The sequence below is a fragment of the Passer montanus genome, unplaced genomic scaffold, assembly GCF_014805655.1.
Source record: "Passer montanus isolate IOZ18808 unplaced genomic scaffold, ASM1480565v1 scaffold31, whole genome shotgun sequence".
Taxonomy (NCBI): domain Eukaryota; kingdom Metazoa; phylum Chordata; class Aves; order Passeriformes; family Passeridae; genus Passer; species Passer montanus.
In genome coordinates, this window is record NW_024367819.1 from 6522207 (window position 1) to 6538145 (window position 15939).

The 15939-nt window shown below is 39.0% G+C and overlaps 1 protein-coding gene across 1 annotated transcript in view; it reads left to right on the top strand.

Annotated features, from left to right (window-relative positions):
• ANKH (ANKH inorganic pyrophosphate transport regulator) overlaps positions 1-13563 on the top strand; it is a 100858-nt gene extending 87295 nt beyond the window's left edge. Inside the window, exons 9-12 of the mRNA XM_039714757.1 lie at positions 8510-8639; positions 9249-9372; positions 9963-10062; positions 12448-13563. Coding sequence (XP_039570691.1) covers positions 8510-8639; positions 9249-9372; positions 9963-10062; positions 12448-12564 — 471 coding nt within the window. The 3' untranslated portion in view covers positions 12565-13563. The remainder of the gene's footprint in view (positions 1-8509; positions 8640-9248; positions 9373-9962; positions 10063-12447) is intronic.
• Positions 13564-15939: the final 2376 nt, after the last annotated feature.

Here is a 15939-nt window from a genome sequence, read left to right on the forward strand (position 1 = left end):
CCGCCAACTAAGAATATTGTGTGATTCTATGAAATGTATTTAGGAACTATATTTTGCTGCCACCATATCTACCTGTGACATTCTGTGTCAGAAGTTGAAGCCATAGCAGAGGCCACTGGATTTGTGTTTGTTTTTTCTTATCTTTTATTTGCAGTCTTTGTTTTGCATCTCTGCATTGCTTTATTATCAAAGGTTTACTAAAGTCATGGCAAATTTGGACTGAGAGAGAGTAAAATCCACAGGAACAAATGTCACAACAACAATCTGGTCCTTCTCAGAAGACACAACCCCAGTTGCTGACTACACCAGTATTTGAAATTCCCTGGGTGATGGAGTTCAGTGTCCTTATCTCTTGTGAGTGTACACAGAAAGAACATGAAAAACACAGACAACTCTTCAAACTTCTCCAACTCTCTCAAATCTTACTTCACCAATGGTCTCATTACAGCCTTATTGTATTAAAAAGATCTCACAAGTCTTATCAAGAATATCCATACTTTAAAAAAACAGCACTAACTTTTAAGACTTAATCTGTTGTATTTTGACTTTACTTTTGTAGACCAGATGAAGGTCAAGGACAGCTTTTAGAGTAATAAAACCTCATCTACTCATCCAATGGAGCAATTTGTTTTGACTTCTTTGATTTTGCCCATCTCTTAGCTCCAAGACTGTTTTTTTTTAATCTTCAGGCTACTGGCACAAAAAATAACAATTGGAAAATGGCATATTGGCAGAGAATAACAATTGGAAAATGGCATATTGGCAGATAGTTGCTCAAGAAGCTTTTCACCTTTTCAAGGTCAGGTTTAGTTCCCATTTCAGTAAAAAATTGTTTCAGACACGAATGGAATCATTCCTGCCTGCACAGGAAGATGCTGGACCACTAGAGGCAGACTTTATGAAATCCTCCCAAGAGCCTTGTCCCATCCATGGTACTGCATTGAGCCTTTGTCCTGGAACAAAGGTTTTTTGTTTGCTCCAGTGAGGTGGAGATTAATGTCTCCTTCATGATTGTTCAGGTTTCACACAAAGAGTCTGTTTTGCATGAGTGGCTGGAGCAGGCAGAAAAGGAAGCATCAAAAACTGTCCGTGCAGCAATGTTTCTGCTCAAACTGTGTGTTCACAGCAGGAAGAGTAGCAAGGGGGGCAGAAAACTTGGGACAGAAGAAAATTACTAAGTTGGGAGATGGACAGTTTTCAAAAAGAAACCAGAAATCTGACATCTTTGGTTTATTGAGCCTTTTTAGAAGAAGTGAAGTAAAATATTCTTTCTTTAAAAAAAATTAAACAGCATAATTCATTGGGAAGATATAACGACTACCTTAAACAATTTAGTGACCCAACCCAGCATGGAAAATACCACCTAAGTACCTTCAGCAGCAGCTGGGGAGAAAGCAGATGTGTCATTATGTTAATGCTATCAGAGCATCAGTGAACTGTGCAGCTGCTGGACGTGCCTTTATTTCTAAAGAACATAGTGCTCTGTCACTCTGGAAAGCTGGGAGAGGTGGGGGGAAATTTAGAGATGTATAAACCAATTCTTTCAGGAGGAGATATAAAGTTAGGGGGCATTCCCACAAGCAGGCTCTGGTTCCCCCGCTACTTTACAAATTTTATGAAGGCTGATTGCAGCTTTACACCCCCTGCACAGAACACAAAGTTCAGAGAAATCTATACTGACTTGCATGTGCTTGAGGGATCATCATTGTCAGAGAATGTCCTTGTGATTCAAGTCATCAGCATTATCATAAATCAGTTTCAAGATGTGACTGCGGTCTGACATTTTTACTGCTCACAGATCCCGGGCTTTTGGTTCATGGGACCACACCATTTTTCCGGTTGGAAAGGCCTCAGGACCTTCATCAGGTCCAGCCTTTCCACAGAGCAGTGTCTGCTGTGGTGTCAGAACAAGTTCCCTGGGGCTTTGGACAGCCTGTTCCTGAAAACTTTACATTTTCCACACAAGAAAAGGACCCAGTTTCTTATCTTTTCTGAGTTACAGGGCACATGAACACACATCATAATGTGTCTCGACAGAGCATCAGACTGCAGCAACCTTGGCCCTGAGATGTGCTCCATTGGTTAGAGCATGCTGCTGATAACACTGAGGTTGTGGGATCAATCCCTGTGTGGGCCATTCCCCGAAGAGTTGGACATGGTAATCCTTGTGGGTCCCTTACAACTCAGAATATTCTGTGGTTCGTGACTTAATGCCTCAATCTCAAACAATTTAGGATTATGAATTTAGGTTGTTTGCTGTGTATCAAAAATTCCTCAAAACTGCAAGCGTGGCTCTGCAAAGGCTGCTGTCTGACAGGAAATACAGCAAAGATAGCACAAGTCTGCAGGCTCATTCTGGCAAGCACCAGGTCTTGGTATGCAGCAAACTTCTGTAACAAGACAGTGATGCTGGCCTCTAGTGTTGTGTGAAACCCAGTGAGTCCTCCACAGATTCCAGAGCTTTATGATTGTTTATAGAACTGTGCTTCAAAAAAAGAAAATAAAACAACTACCAATCTAACTGAAAAACACCACTTAAGTCTTTAAAGACAACAAGGTTTTTACTTGATTATTTTCACGGTAAATTAGATAAAATTTCCCATCAACAGGCAATAATGCCTTTGTGATAAAACCTGGACTTTATGATTTCTTGGCCCACAATAAAACACAAAAGCTCTTCTTTGTGTAAATCAATGAGTAGCTGCATCGCCTTCCTTCATAAGAACCCTGTTGAATTCTTTCTGTATTTTTCAACTGCCTGAGAGATGCATGGTAACTTCAGGAGGTATTAGGACTTTGTATTCTGTGCCACACCTCTATTCAACACGGAAGCACACCTCAAGGGGAATCTGAATAGGGGGGTAACTATTAACTTCTCTGTTGTTTCACTACTAGTAAGGAGTTAATAGTTACAAAATGCCATTACTTATAATAAAAATACAGAAGTACCCTTTCTTTTAACAATAAGATGCTAGAGTAAGATTTTGAGTGAAAAGCTCCAGTACTATGTAGTCATTTAGAGAACTAAATTTTCAAGGTTGATGAAGATATGGATTTGAAATAACTGTAAAAACGCTATTTAGCACTAACAAATTAAACTATTTTTTTCCCAACATCTTACAAAGTAGATTACTGGAACACAGAAGAGAAATCCAGCATTTGACACGGATGCTAGTTAGAACAAGATAGTATCTTGACGTCAAAAATATATCTGTGAAATCAGCCCATCTTGTGCAATACAAGCTCTGAAAGGAAACAAAATTATGGAAGTTCTGTTTATGTCAGAAAGAGGGAGACCATGGAGACATTTGGCAAATCAGGAGATCCAACCACATAAGACTCAGTCCACTTTTTGATTTGTTTGTTGCTCAGTTCAAAAGGCTAAATCATGCGATTTATATTCCTCCATACTAGTAAAAGTTCTAAACTTAGCTGATACTATCCCAAGGACGTGAGGTGCAATTCAAAGTTGAGATGTGTAATAATTTTCAAAGTAGGTTTCCTCTGCCCTCACTGGGCACCTTGTAGCATAAATGGTAATCGGAAATGAACAAGGCATGGGTTAAATTAAACTACAAGCCTCAATACATACATAGAACAATATTTTTAGGGTAAAACATTTCACTTGGATAACCATACTTCTGCAAATATAACAGATTCAACAAATTATATGAAACATCTGCTGAGGGGTTTTTTGTATAAGAAAAACAGGAACTGCATTTCATCACAGAATAACCTTTACCAGGTTAACTATCTTCCACAATAAAATCTGTTATTCCAGACTCATTCCAGGTTGGCATATGTCTAACCTATTTTTAAAAACATCCATTTTGGATTCCTTCATTTCTTTCTGAGGAACATAGAGCCATACCATGTCTCTGTCATCTGCCATTGTTTCTTCTTACTGAAGACTGCACAAAATCTAGTGAAGTTGTACGGTTGTTCATAGCTCATTGGGATACTATTTTGTGCTTTATATTTATCAATGAATTCTTGAAAAATAGGCAGTTTTCTAGGAGTGCTGAAAACAAAATCAGTCTGGCACCCTGCAGATTACTATACACATGACAATAGCCTTTGTTAGCATAATGTATTATAATGCATTATGTAGTGGGTCTCTGAGGTTTAGTAATCCCTGTCAGCAATCAGAATAAATGGAAATAGCTTCCAGGAGATGCAAGGCCTATGAAAAGACTGTTATTTTTCAAGAACTAGAAGCATTCGGACTCACACATGCAGCCTTTGAAACAAAATCTCATGAACAATCTTTCATCACAATCATTTGTGAAAGTCAAATGCTATAATTGTACTTAAGAGAATAAAGAGAAATTGAACTGAACACTAGCAGTTCTGTACTTTCCCTATTGAAAAAAAAAAGATTTGGTGCATTCTCTTAGGCTTGGTGAGAGCAGAAGTTTTTAATTTTGACTTCTGAATATGCTTAGACATGGAATTTGTTAGCTGAAGATAGCCAGGTTCCACACTTCCACATAAAAATAGGCACGCCTCTTTGAGGAGGGTGTCTAAGCCACAAGTGAGAGCATTTTCTACTTTAATGCACAACTGTATTGAAAAAAAACACTAATATTACATAACAGTGCATAACCTGCATGGGATGAAGGTGCACCAGGATTACTGAACTCCTGAAGCCATAACTCCCATGCAGACTGGGAAAGGCATCTCTTACACTACATTTGCCCTGCTTTTTATGCCCTTCCCCTCGGCGTCTCCCAGTGACCTTTAGCAGAGAGATAGTACTAATCTAGCTGGAGCTTTGATGTGAGCAAGTACAGTTGCACTAGTTTCCTTATGGTGCTGTGAGCTGTTGATATATTTAGTAAAGTTTTTCAAATTTTACTAGTATAGAACAATTGAGGGCAAAATATCAAAACCCTTCAGATCAATTGAAATTACTAAAATATCTTCAGAAATACTTAGCTAACTGTTGTTGATAATATAATTGATAATACATACTACTGCCTTTATGCAGGTCTGCTTATTCTCTGTAGCATTCCACTCTGCTGTTTACATCTTCATTTCTTCCTGGATTTTTAAAGCACTCATCACTGGTTGAATGATCAAAGGCTTTAACAAAACTATCCTTTAATACCATGCTGCACTCATACCATAAGGCATCAGAAAATCAAATAAGCTCTGTTGCTAGAATTCTGCAAGAAAAATCCTTACTCCCAAAATATTGAAATGCTTTGGCCTCAGCAGAGTTGCCAGGTACAACACTGAACAGCCAACTGCAATTGCAGCCTGAAGCTGCAGTGCCACTCTGCATGCACATTGCTTGCCTCTGCAGAAGCTTTCACTGTTTAGTCTTCATCTCTTGATTAGGTTAAATGAAGGCATAGCTGTAACCCTAACCAAGCCATTTATTCTATATTTAACCTTGCAGACGTGCATAGAAATGCAAGGTGGGGGACAAAACAGTGTTAAATTAGGAGAAAGATAGGAAACATCCAATTGGTAAATATACTTCCTAAAATCTTTCCTGATCTGAGTCACAGGAAGTTAGCACTGCTTATTCCAGTAGAGCCAATCTTTAATTGTCTGTGCCATGTTTTCTTGGACTACTGTTACCATCTTCTCCTGTCTTTTGTCAAGCATTACCTTTTACCAAGGTAATGGCAAACATCCTAAAGACCAATCAGAATCACAAAAAGCTGACTTCATCCTATTTTCAGAATATGCCATCTGTAACAAAGTCGGCAGCTGAAATACCTTCCTGCTTTGCATGTTTAGTGTTATTCTTTGCCTGAAGTAGAGCCTGGGTTTTTTCCACCACATTTTGTCTTTGAAACAGTAAAGTTGCAAGCACTCAAGGATTTAAACTGCAGAGGGCTTGAATGATGCAAAGCATTAGTTTATTTTCCTGATGCTTTGTTCCCTCTGGGCATTGAGAATATCATCTCATAAGATGATAGGGAGGGCTCCCTTAGCAAAATGTAACTAGTTATCAGTACTGCAACCAAAAAGATGGAAGGATACTGAGACGAAAATAGAAAGTACTTCTGCTGCTGTGTTTCACCTCCTCAAACTGCTTATTCTTGAGCTTAGTAGTCTTTGCCCACCAGCTGCTGTATAAGCGCTCTTTGAAGTCATTTACCAGCACAACTCTGCTGATCAGGGGTGGGGAAGACTGCAGTTTGCAACAGCTGAGGAGGAATGACCACACACCACCTGGGTGTGAGTCATCCTCCCTGACTGGCAAACTGACCTTACTCTGGTGGGAGCAGGGTGGACATTTACTCTTTTCTTATTAGGGCCAGAAGGAAACCTTTTTAAGAGCAGAATTGAGTACAGTACCTTTGGTCACTCATTTGCTTGCCTGTCTAACCATATTCAGCACTCTCAAGTGGCTGTTGAAGAGGGAAAGACTGCTCTGTTTGCCTTTTGCTGGCAGGTTCTGCTGTTAGCATACACGTATGGAATCTGGCAGCAGCTACACTGCTCATTAGGACACTAAATGGCACTGTGCAGTGCAAGCAGTGTAAAGGTCCTTGCTTTCATGAAAACAGCAAATTATAAGTGAAGAGTGGGCATCTTTGTATCTTACTTTATTTATTTGGCTTTGAAGAAAGGTTTGACAAAATATTCCCTGTATGACTGATTTACGGGTCATTTGCAGTGAGAGTACAAGTGACTGCAGTCTGCCTAAGGGTGTCTCCAGCGATGAAAGAATTCACTCGGTTGTTGCGCAGTTACTTTTTAATAACTGAATTCTCAACCACACAACCCCCTCTGCTCTAGATTGTCCCCTCTGCTGCCGTCATACCCTGTACAAGTAGATTGGCACAAGAAGTGCTCAGTTCTTTTGTCTTCTGCTCTTACCTTACTCCACTTACTGTTCTCTGTAGAGGAGATGGAGATACACCCCAAGACAGCATCAAATTAGTCAAGTAAAACATGTAATTGTAACAAAACCAGTAGTACCTACCCTAAGAAGTGGAAAAGAAAACTGAAGATGGACCTTTATGCAGGAATGTGAAATGCTTTGTTCACCACACGGGGGGTCCTTCCACAGGCCTCTCAGTGACAGGCCTTGGGAAGAAAACTGAAGGTGGACCTTTATGTGAATGTGAAATGTTTTGTTCACCACACCGAGGGTCCTTCCACAGGCCTCTCAGTGACAGGCCTTGGGAAGCTTCTGCAGTCTGGGTGCTTGGAGGCTAAACAGGACAATTTCTGACACCCTACCAAAGAATGAGGATGAAATCCCAGCTGTCTCAGAGGTGGTAGGATTTCAGAGACTAGTTTGAAAAGTCATCTGCACATGTAGGGGTGTGACAACTGGATTAAAAGAAAAGAGCTAGTTGCTATGATACTAGGTGGTAGGCTAAATTATAACAGAGTGGTTATGGAGTCTTACAGACTACATTGTACAGCCAATGTGCAGAATTTACAGGGTACACAGATTTGTAACCTGACAAGAGGAGTGCCAGAGTGTTTAAGGTCCCCAGTTTTGCACCATTCAGTCAGTTTACTTCCTTAATATTCACTTTACAATAAATAGCAATATAAGAATAACAAGAATAATTGTTAAAAAATAATAAGAAGAAATAATTTTTTAAATCACAAAATCAAATTAAATAACAAAGTAGTTATACCTGAAGGTACACTTTCTTATAGGGAAAGTCCTGTAAGGACTGTCAGGACTGTTTTTCACTGAGTGCCTTGAATTGAAGCCAGAATTGCAGCTGCCAACAGCCCCTTCAGCCCAGATGGAAACCTCAGAACTGACCAAAAAAATTAAACAGCATGTACTACCACTGTACCAAGTGCCATGGGTTTTTTATGGAAATCTTCCTTTCCTGTATGGACTAAACAGCACACTCTTTTAATGAAAATAACAAGACTTAGTGGATTTGTAGCCATGTCTGCAGGACTGTGCTGAACACCTTTGCCTTGCCATCAGACTTACTGCATACCAACAGTACGATAACAAGACTTAGTGGATTTGTAGCCTGAGAGCACCATGTCTGCAGGACTGTGCTGAACACCTTTGCCTTGCCATCAGACTTACTGCATACCAACAGTACTCTTTTCAGCAGTAAATGTAAACCCCTAGTCTTAGATTCAGGTCAGATCTCTGGGTCTTGGAGGACTTCAAATCTTTAGTTACTGAAAAATTTGATAATCTGTTTAGGAGTACAAGTGTTTTAACCAGATCAAGTGCTGTAAAAATCTGGGGGTTTACTGCTTGAATAACAATAGACCATTCAAATACAACCACTTGCAGAAACCATACAAATTCTTTCTCTATGCATCACACTTGGTATGTGAGGAAAATTAAGAGTAGGAATTGCTTCTGAAGTTAAGGTATCTGTCTTATGTACACGTGTATTTGAATGCAAGCTGAATATAAATATATAGTTTGTGTATTTACCATTAGTAGAGTTATCTACTCATAAGTAAACAAATATTTTAGTCCAAGAGGGCCTACCTTTTCTTGTGCTTCCCTTCAGAAATATAAAGATTTTTTAAATTTTGTTCTTTCTAGCTCTGTTTTGTGATGTTTTGGACGCCAAACGTGTCAGAGAAGATTTTAGTTGACATAATTGGAGTAGACTTCGCTTTCGCAGAGCTGTGTGTCGTTCCTTTGCGCATCTTCTCCTTTTTTCCACTTCCAGGTAAAAAAATAAAAGGAAAATAAAAGTTCTGTAACCTCAGTGGCTCCTTCAGAGCATAAGCATTGTATAATAAAAGCTAATACTTCTATCAAAGAGCAAGACAAGCTGGAGAACCATTATCAAAATGTTTCAGATTTCTAACTCTGTAATTAAATGCAACATCTTTTAGTGTTTTCTGTTTATATGACAAGACAGTTTCATAATAAAGGTAAATTACAAATACAATAATAAGTACATGTAGATACCCTTTTTGTGCCTGTTACACCATGTGCCACACAGGAGCCAGATAGAAATTTTTCCTTGGTAGAACTTCTCTTTAAGGAAGGGGATAGTTTGGGGTTTTTTTAATGAAGAAAATAGAGTGGATTGACTAATAAATTGCTTTTAAGATAACAGCTCTTAGAGAACAGCTCATTTTTTTTGTTTCTTCATTTTCCCAAATCAGTATATTAGAGCAATTTGAACATAAGATCTACTTCCTTTACCAGCAGTAAGTTTTGTAGTGGTTATTCCTGAACAGTGCTCTCTGCACGGAAAAACTGTATATGAAATGACTGACTTTATTTTTTTTACTATTCTTGCCTCTTTTTCTCCCCTGTTTATGAACAGTGACTGTCAGAGCACACTTGACTGGTTGGCTGATGACTCTGAAGAAGACATTTGTGTTGGCACCCAGCTCAGTGCTGCGGATTATCGTCCTCATCACCAGTCTCATCGTGCTGCCTTACTTAGGGTAAATCATTATTCCTCACAGAACCCCTGGATTTGCTTTCCTCTTCATTCCTCTTCCCTGTCACTTGATAGCTGAATTTGCATAGCTTGGAACATTTTCTCCAAATACTAACCATGGTACAAAGTCTAAATAGTGTCACTATCTGGAAGAGAAACATTTACAAATTTACAAGTGTGACTGCTCTAGACAGGCACAATAGTGATGTTCCTTTGGAAAAAATACACCAATGTCAAAGAGGCAAAAACGTGTATCTTATGGGGAATTTATTTCCATGTTACTAAACTCACTGTTAAGAAAGCTAATAGAACAATATCTTGTTTATAAGTTTAATAATCTATTCTACAGCACACTGTACAAGACTTTTAAATTCTTAGTCCATAATTTGATTCTGTGTGCTTCTTTTACTAAACAGTGTAGCCATTAAAAACAAACAAGTCCTTTAAAATACCAGTTATTCTCTTAGGCAGTGTATTGTGTCTTTGAAGAAAATATTTCTATCATCAGATTGGTTATATATGCCAGTGAAAATGTAATTTTGAATTATGCATTCTCACACAACAATGACTGCTTTCTTTCTATGCCTCCAACAGAGTTCACGGAGCCACTCTTGGAGTAGGATCCCTTCTCGCCGGTTTTGTAGGAGAATCCACCATGGTTGCAATAGCAGCCTGTTACGTCTATAGGAAGCAGGTAAGAATTAGTCTCTGTGGGATCTGATGAAAGCAGGTGTTGAATGTGTAGTGAATTTCAGTTCAGATTACGTTACACTTCAGCAACATAACTCCCCAGCATCCTCACTTTGGTTTGCTTCCTTGTCAAGTCTCAGGAGTGTGCAGCTTGGCAAGTCTTCAGGTTGAAATAAAACCAAAACATCCCCTCCAGCTGTTAATGGGCACCTAGGCCATGGGACATGCTGGTCTGCAGTCAGAGAGCCTCTGCTCCTCAAAGCATGTGTATCATGGATATCCTGTCCTTACCACCAGCACTTTTGCACTGTATATTTGCTGCTGCAGTACAGCTTAGCACCTTTATGTAGGCACAGTAACTACTCATCCAAGCTTACAATATGTGTATGTATATGTGTATACAATCATAGAATCACCAAATCACAGCATGATAGAATGGTTTGGGTTGGAAGAAAACTTAAAGTTCCAATGAGTTCCAAGTTCCTTCCCATGGAAGGTGTAATGTAATGTTACCTAGTGTATACATTTACATCTGTAGGTATACACTATGTAATACGTATATCTCTGTATATATATTATTGTATATACATTTTATTTCTTTACAAAACCAGCTCTGCTGAAAATCAACAAGTACAGGTGCTTATGGTTTTTTGCCATCCAGAGGAGTGGCTTAAAACAACACTACTTCTGCAGCAGTTGACAGTAAGAGCTTATAAATAATTTAACAGGTGATTTTTTGCATACTTTAAACACTACAATCCTGCATGTGTGGAGTAGTGGTGAAACATGGATTTTGAAGATTCCGCTAAATTAGGTCAAACACAGAATAAATATTGGCTGGGTGACTGGGTACATTGCAGTACCTGCATGTTGCTCCCTTTCAGTTATGTGTTCAAGGCACCATGTAGGTCACTAGGTCCAGCTCCAAGCAGAACCAGCAAGGTGTGTACATCATTCTGTAGTTCAGAAGGACTCTGTGGATGGAAAGAAAATATAATCTATGCAGTGACTTTTTTTTTTAAATTAGACTTCTTATGAAGTGCCAAGTGGAAATACCCACGACTTCTATTTTTGAAAAAAAATTTAAAAAACAGCCAAACTACAGAAGATGGAATATCTAAAAGCCTTATATTGGAACAACCTAAAATCAGTTTTGATATGTGCTGACAGTACAGGCCATGGCAAGATATCAAAGTGTACAAGGTTCATAAGGCAGTAGAGGAATCATAATATCTGTCATGATTAATTTGTCTTGTTTGCCTTGGGAACCAAAGAGTAAAACTTTCAGACACTGAAATGTCTTGTCTTGACCTTTGGTTTCACAACATCCTCATTACTAGTTAGTTACCATATTAGCTCAGAGAGTCTTTCTGGCCAGGGACATTGTGCTTAATTTTTCTCAGTGGTGAGTGCAGGTAGTAGGAGTAATAACCGTGCCAACCTAATTTATTCTTTATTCAGTGTGACAGTGGCAGAGCCAACCGGTAGCTCTATTACACTAGGTTGTTCTGACCTGCAGTTGGAGAGCTGCAGATCAACTTATGTAGACACCTCTGAAATTTTGGAACTCTGATACACCCATCTCAGCTGAATCAGTAATACCTGTGGGGGATATTTCTCTGAAATTTTGGAACTCTGATACACCTCAGATACACCTCTGATTCATCTCAGCTGAATCAGTAATACCTGTGGGGGATATTTTGTCAGCTGTACAATTGTTTTCAGTAAAACTAGTCAGCCTGCTGAGAAATGGGTAATAAGGAACAGATGCTTCAGCTTGTTTTTTAGGGGTCTGAACTCTTCTTAGCTTTACTAATCCAGGACATCCTGGATGAATCATAGGACTCTTGAATGACCTCCTGCTCCTGCTGGACGAAAATACTCTAATATTACTTTGCTTTGGTGAGGCAAGAGATCACAGTGGATCAGCAGCACTAAGAAAAGCCAGAATGCTCACATCTTGTAAAATTCCTGAAGTCTGACATTTGAGAAATTAGGTTGCCACCTCACCTCCCTCCCTAGAGAAGCTTTTCTTCTCTCACTTTTTGTTTTCCTTCCTTTTTTAAAATAAAAAGTCTGTGATGTAAAAGATTCCAGATGCTCTCTTCCCTCCAGTCTTGCTGAAGCTTGTTTTGGATGTCGCTTAGCATAAGAAATGCTTGATTGCATTTATGTTAGAAAGGAGAAAACTGAGCCCCAGAAAGGCCATGGAAATCTTCTGAGTTAAGCCAAGTCATTAGTGGCAAGCCACAAATATGACACAAATATTATAGTTTTTAATAAAATACTCTAACAAACCATATTCTCACTTCTCCCAGTGTCCAGAGTTGATGGGAGTGTGTTCATGCACAATTTACTGATAGGTTTCTGGATGCTTGTTTCAATCTAGAAAAAGAAGAGGAATGAGAATGAGACAGCTGCAGAAGGTGAAGACTCTGCAATGACCGACATGCCTCACACAGAGGAAATGACAGACATCGTAGAAATGAGAGAAGAGAATGAATAATAAATGGGATGCAATTGTTCTCTGCAGGGACGATTGGAGTGACGCTTCAGCATCTTGTCGTCTCTCATACTTTTTTGTTTGTTCGTTTTTATTTTTGTAATAAAGAGGCCTTGATTTAAAAGGTTTCAGATAAATTCTCTAGCATACTGAGTATGCTCTCACTGATGAGGGACCTAAAAAGAGGTCTTTGCTTCTTTCTTTTTTTTTTTCCAATTGCATTTTTTTTTTCTCACTCCATGCAAGCGTAAAAGATACAATTGCATCACTGTAGAGTCTTCCTTCCTTATGCATCCACCTTCTCTGGACAATCTGCATTTGTCAACCAAAGCCCTGCTCCTGTGAGCCTGTGCGTGTGCGGACCTGCGCTCGCACGCTCGCACACGCACACCGCCACGTGCCACTGGCTCAATGCTACTGCCATAACCCCACTCCCTCCCCTCTCTCCTTTTCCTTCCTTTTCTTTATGAGAAATGGAAAAGAAGTTTGGAATACAGAGCTTTATTTTACTTGCTTGAAAATGACTTTGCTACATAAACTAATATACTATGGTGAACTATATCTTTTTGTTTGGCCTCATCACTAGAGCTTATACTGCACAGGGTACAAGACAGGGAGGAACTTGGGAGTCTCCCCATAAAAAGTGGAGAAAAACATGTTCCTCTCTCATGTTGAAAGTGTGTGGATGTGTATATACACACACAGGTACATGAACAGAGACATACATATATATATATTTATATATATGTATATGCATATGATAAATAAAATACACACAGGACAAGAACTCTATTTAGCTTTCATTCCATCAGAAAGATAGTAATCTTTTGAAGAATATAAACATTTAATTCAGAATTTTCTTGAATCATTAAGTCCCACCTTACATATAATTTTCTTTAGAAAAAAACATGCACTTTCCTCTTGTGAAGAGGGTGATGGCAACTGCTAGACTTTGACTGTATTTGAATAAAAGAAAAATAAATATTGACAAGCTTTACCAAAGTTCTTGTCCACTGACCTAACTTTAATTTTTAAAGGTTGATTTGTTCTCTATAATTATTTCTGGTGCCTCTGTATTAAAAATGAATAAAACCAGATAACGTATGCAGGATACCATGCTGATAACATTACTACACATAGTTCCATGAAAATTTTTATATAGAGATGTACACATACGTGTGTGTGCATGTGTATGCATACTTCTATACACATGCACACACACACAAAGAAATGTATGTTTTGCTATAAGTATTTACCTATGCAGTAGATCAAAATCCATGTGGTGAAGCTCAAGTACTGATGGTCCTCCAAGCTGAAAATTAGGGATTTGGGTGATCTGTCGGCAATCTCAAGGCAGCGTTGTGTGGGAGCGAGGAGCAATCCACATCAGCCCCGTGGAGCTGTGCTTGTGGCTGGAGTGCACCTTAAAAAACAGCGTGAAGTCGGGTGGGAGACTCAGGCTGGGTGGAAGTGAAGGCTGTGTAAGAGGTGAGGGAAGCAGAGAGGTTTTGGGTGTCACCAGTGCTGCTGTGGCAGCAGTTTGTGTTTCTGTGCTCTTCTGTGTTTGGCTGCGGGGCAGCACTTGTTACTGGTCTGTAGTAGCTTGGGTCCTTTCAGATTTAATCATGTCAGAGTCTGGAAACCATTATCCTCCATCCTATATCCATAAATCAATTAATTTAAACCTTATTTAGTAAAAGTATATTTTTCTAAGTTGTGGAAATTATTATTTAATTGTGGACAAATTATGTTTCTAGATTTATTTGCCAGGTAGTCCCAGCAGTCAGAGAACTGATCAAAACTAAACATTACTTTAAATGTTTTTTCAGTATATGTGTATGTAGACATACACATGTGTATAAATATATATATATATTGTATATTATGTACATTTATTTTAAACTACAATACGTTTCCTATTTTTCCAAGTTTAGCTAAAAATGTCTCTACAAAACTGCTGAGTTGACTAGTAACCAGTTATGGCCATCATGAAAGGCATTGTATCAATGAACTGTACATTTTATTGGAAAGATTTGTACCAATTTGTTACATATGCAAATACAATAAGAAAAAAAAGTAGAAATTACTGTGTTAACTGACAGATTTGCTAAATCAGTTTACGGTTAATGAGCAGTGGCATTAGGAGGGTAAGACTAAAACCAATAACCATGTTTGCTGTGTCATCACAGGGTAATACTTTTTGACAGTAGGCTAAAACAAATTCTTTTAAAAAACCGCTCAGACAAATTAATGTGTGCAGGATGTAAACTGTACACATTCATGAATACAGGTTCTCAAACAGTCATATGTATATAATGTGTATATAGACAGTTACAGATCACAGTGGCCATTTGAGGTCTCCTCTATTCATGTAGTTTTGATTTCTCCAGTACATTTGTCTCCAAGTCCACAAGATGCAGTTTTTCAGGAACTGTAGAGATGAAGCAGGAAAATATTTTTGTGTAATGTTTGTATTTCTTTTAGTACATGACTAAGATTCAAACAGCAGTACTTCTGAAAAATTTTGAGCCTTACCAATGTAGGTTTCAAGGTAATGATTGCACCAAAAAGTAAAAATCTGAAAACAAAGGATAACACTGAGGCTTGTACTTTAGATAAAAGATAAACAAATTTTAAAAAAGTAATTATTGGTCATACAGAGCTAAACTAATGGCACTGTAAAAGATAAATTTTCAATTGTGTGTGTAATACTTACTAGTCCTTTACTTTGCAAGATACTGAATGAGCACAGGAGTGGTGGGATTTGGGCAAGAATTGAAGCAGTGACATAAGGACACGTGCATTGCATCTCTTTCTGCTTCCTGCAGGTCATGTATTTCATTACATTTGTCTGCTGGATTAACAAAATGTGATGACATTTCTGCAGGGAGTGGCTCCCTGCCAGCCCCTCATGCTGGTCCCGCTGCTGGGCAGGCAGGGTGCTCAGCGAGGAGGGAGCTCTCCCTCTGTCCCTTGCAGATACCAGGCATGCTTCTGGAATGTTGGCAGGAGCTTCAGCAACCTGCTGAAACCTCCTGCTCCCTGTTAGTGGCAAATGGAGCTGGCCAGTGTGGTGGGCTACAGGATGGGAGTGAGCAGACATCCTCTGTGGCCAAAGCCCCGGTCAGAGCATCACGGATAGTGTCTCTATCAGGTAGATGCTGGCATATTCCCTGTCCTGCACTTCTTCCTTTCCAAAAGTACTTCCTTGAGTTCTAGTGCAATGGCTTAGCTGTGTCTCTCTTGTGCAGTTGCTTATGAAATGGTTATCTATCTCTGTGGTAATTATTTTGCAATAGAAACCCATCCTGTTTCTGTGTCTGAGAGCTGGAGCACTGTCATCTCAGTGAATTCATGTGGAGACTTGGCCTTTCCAGA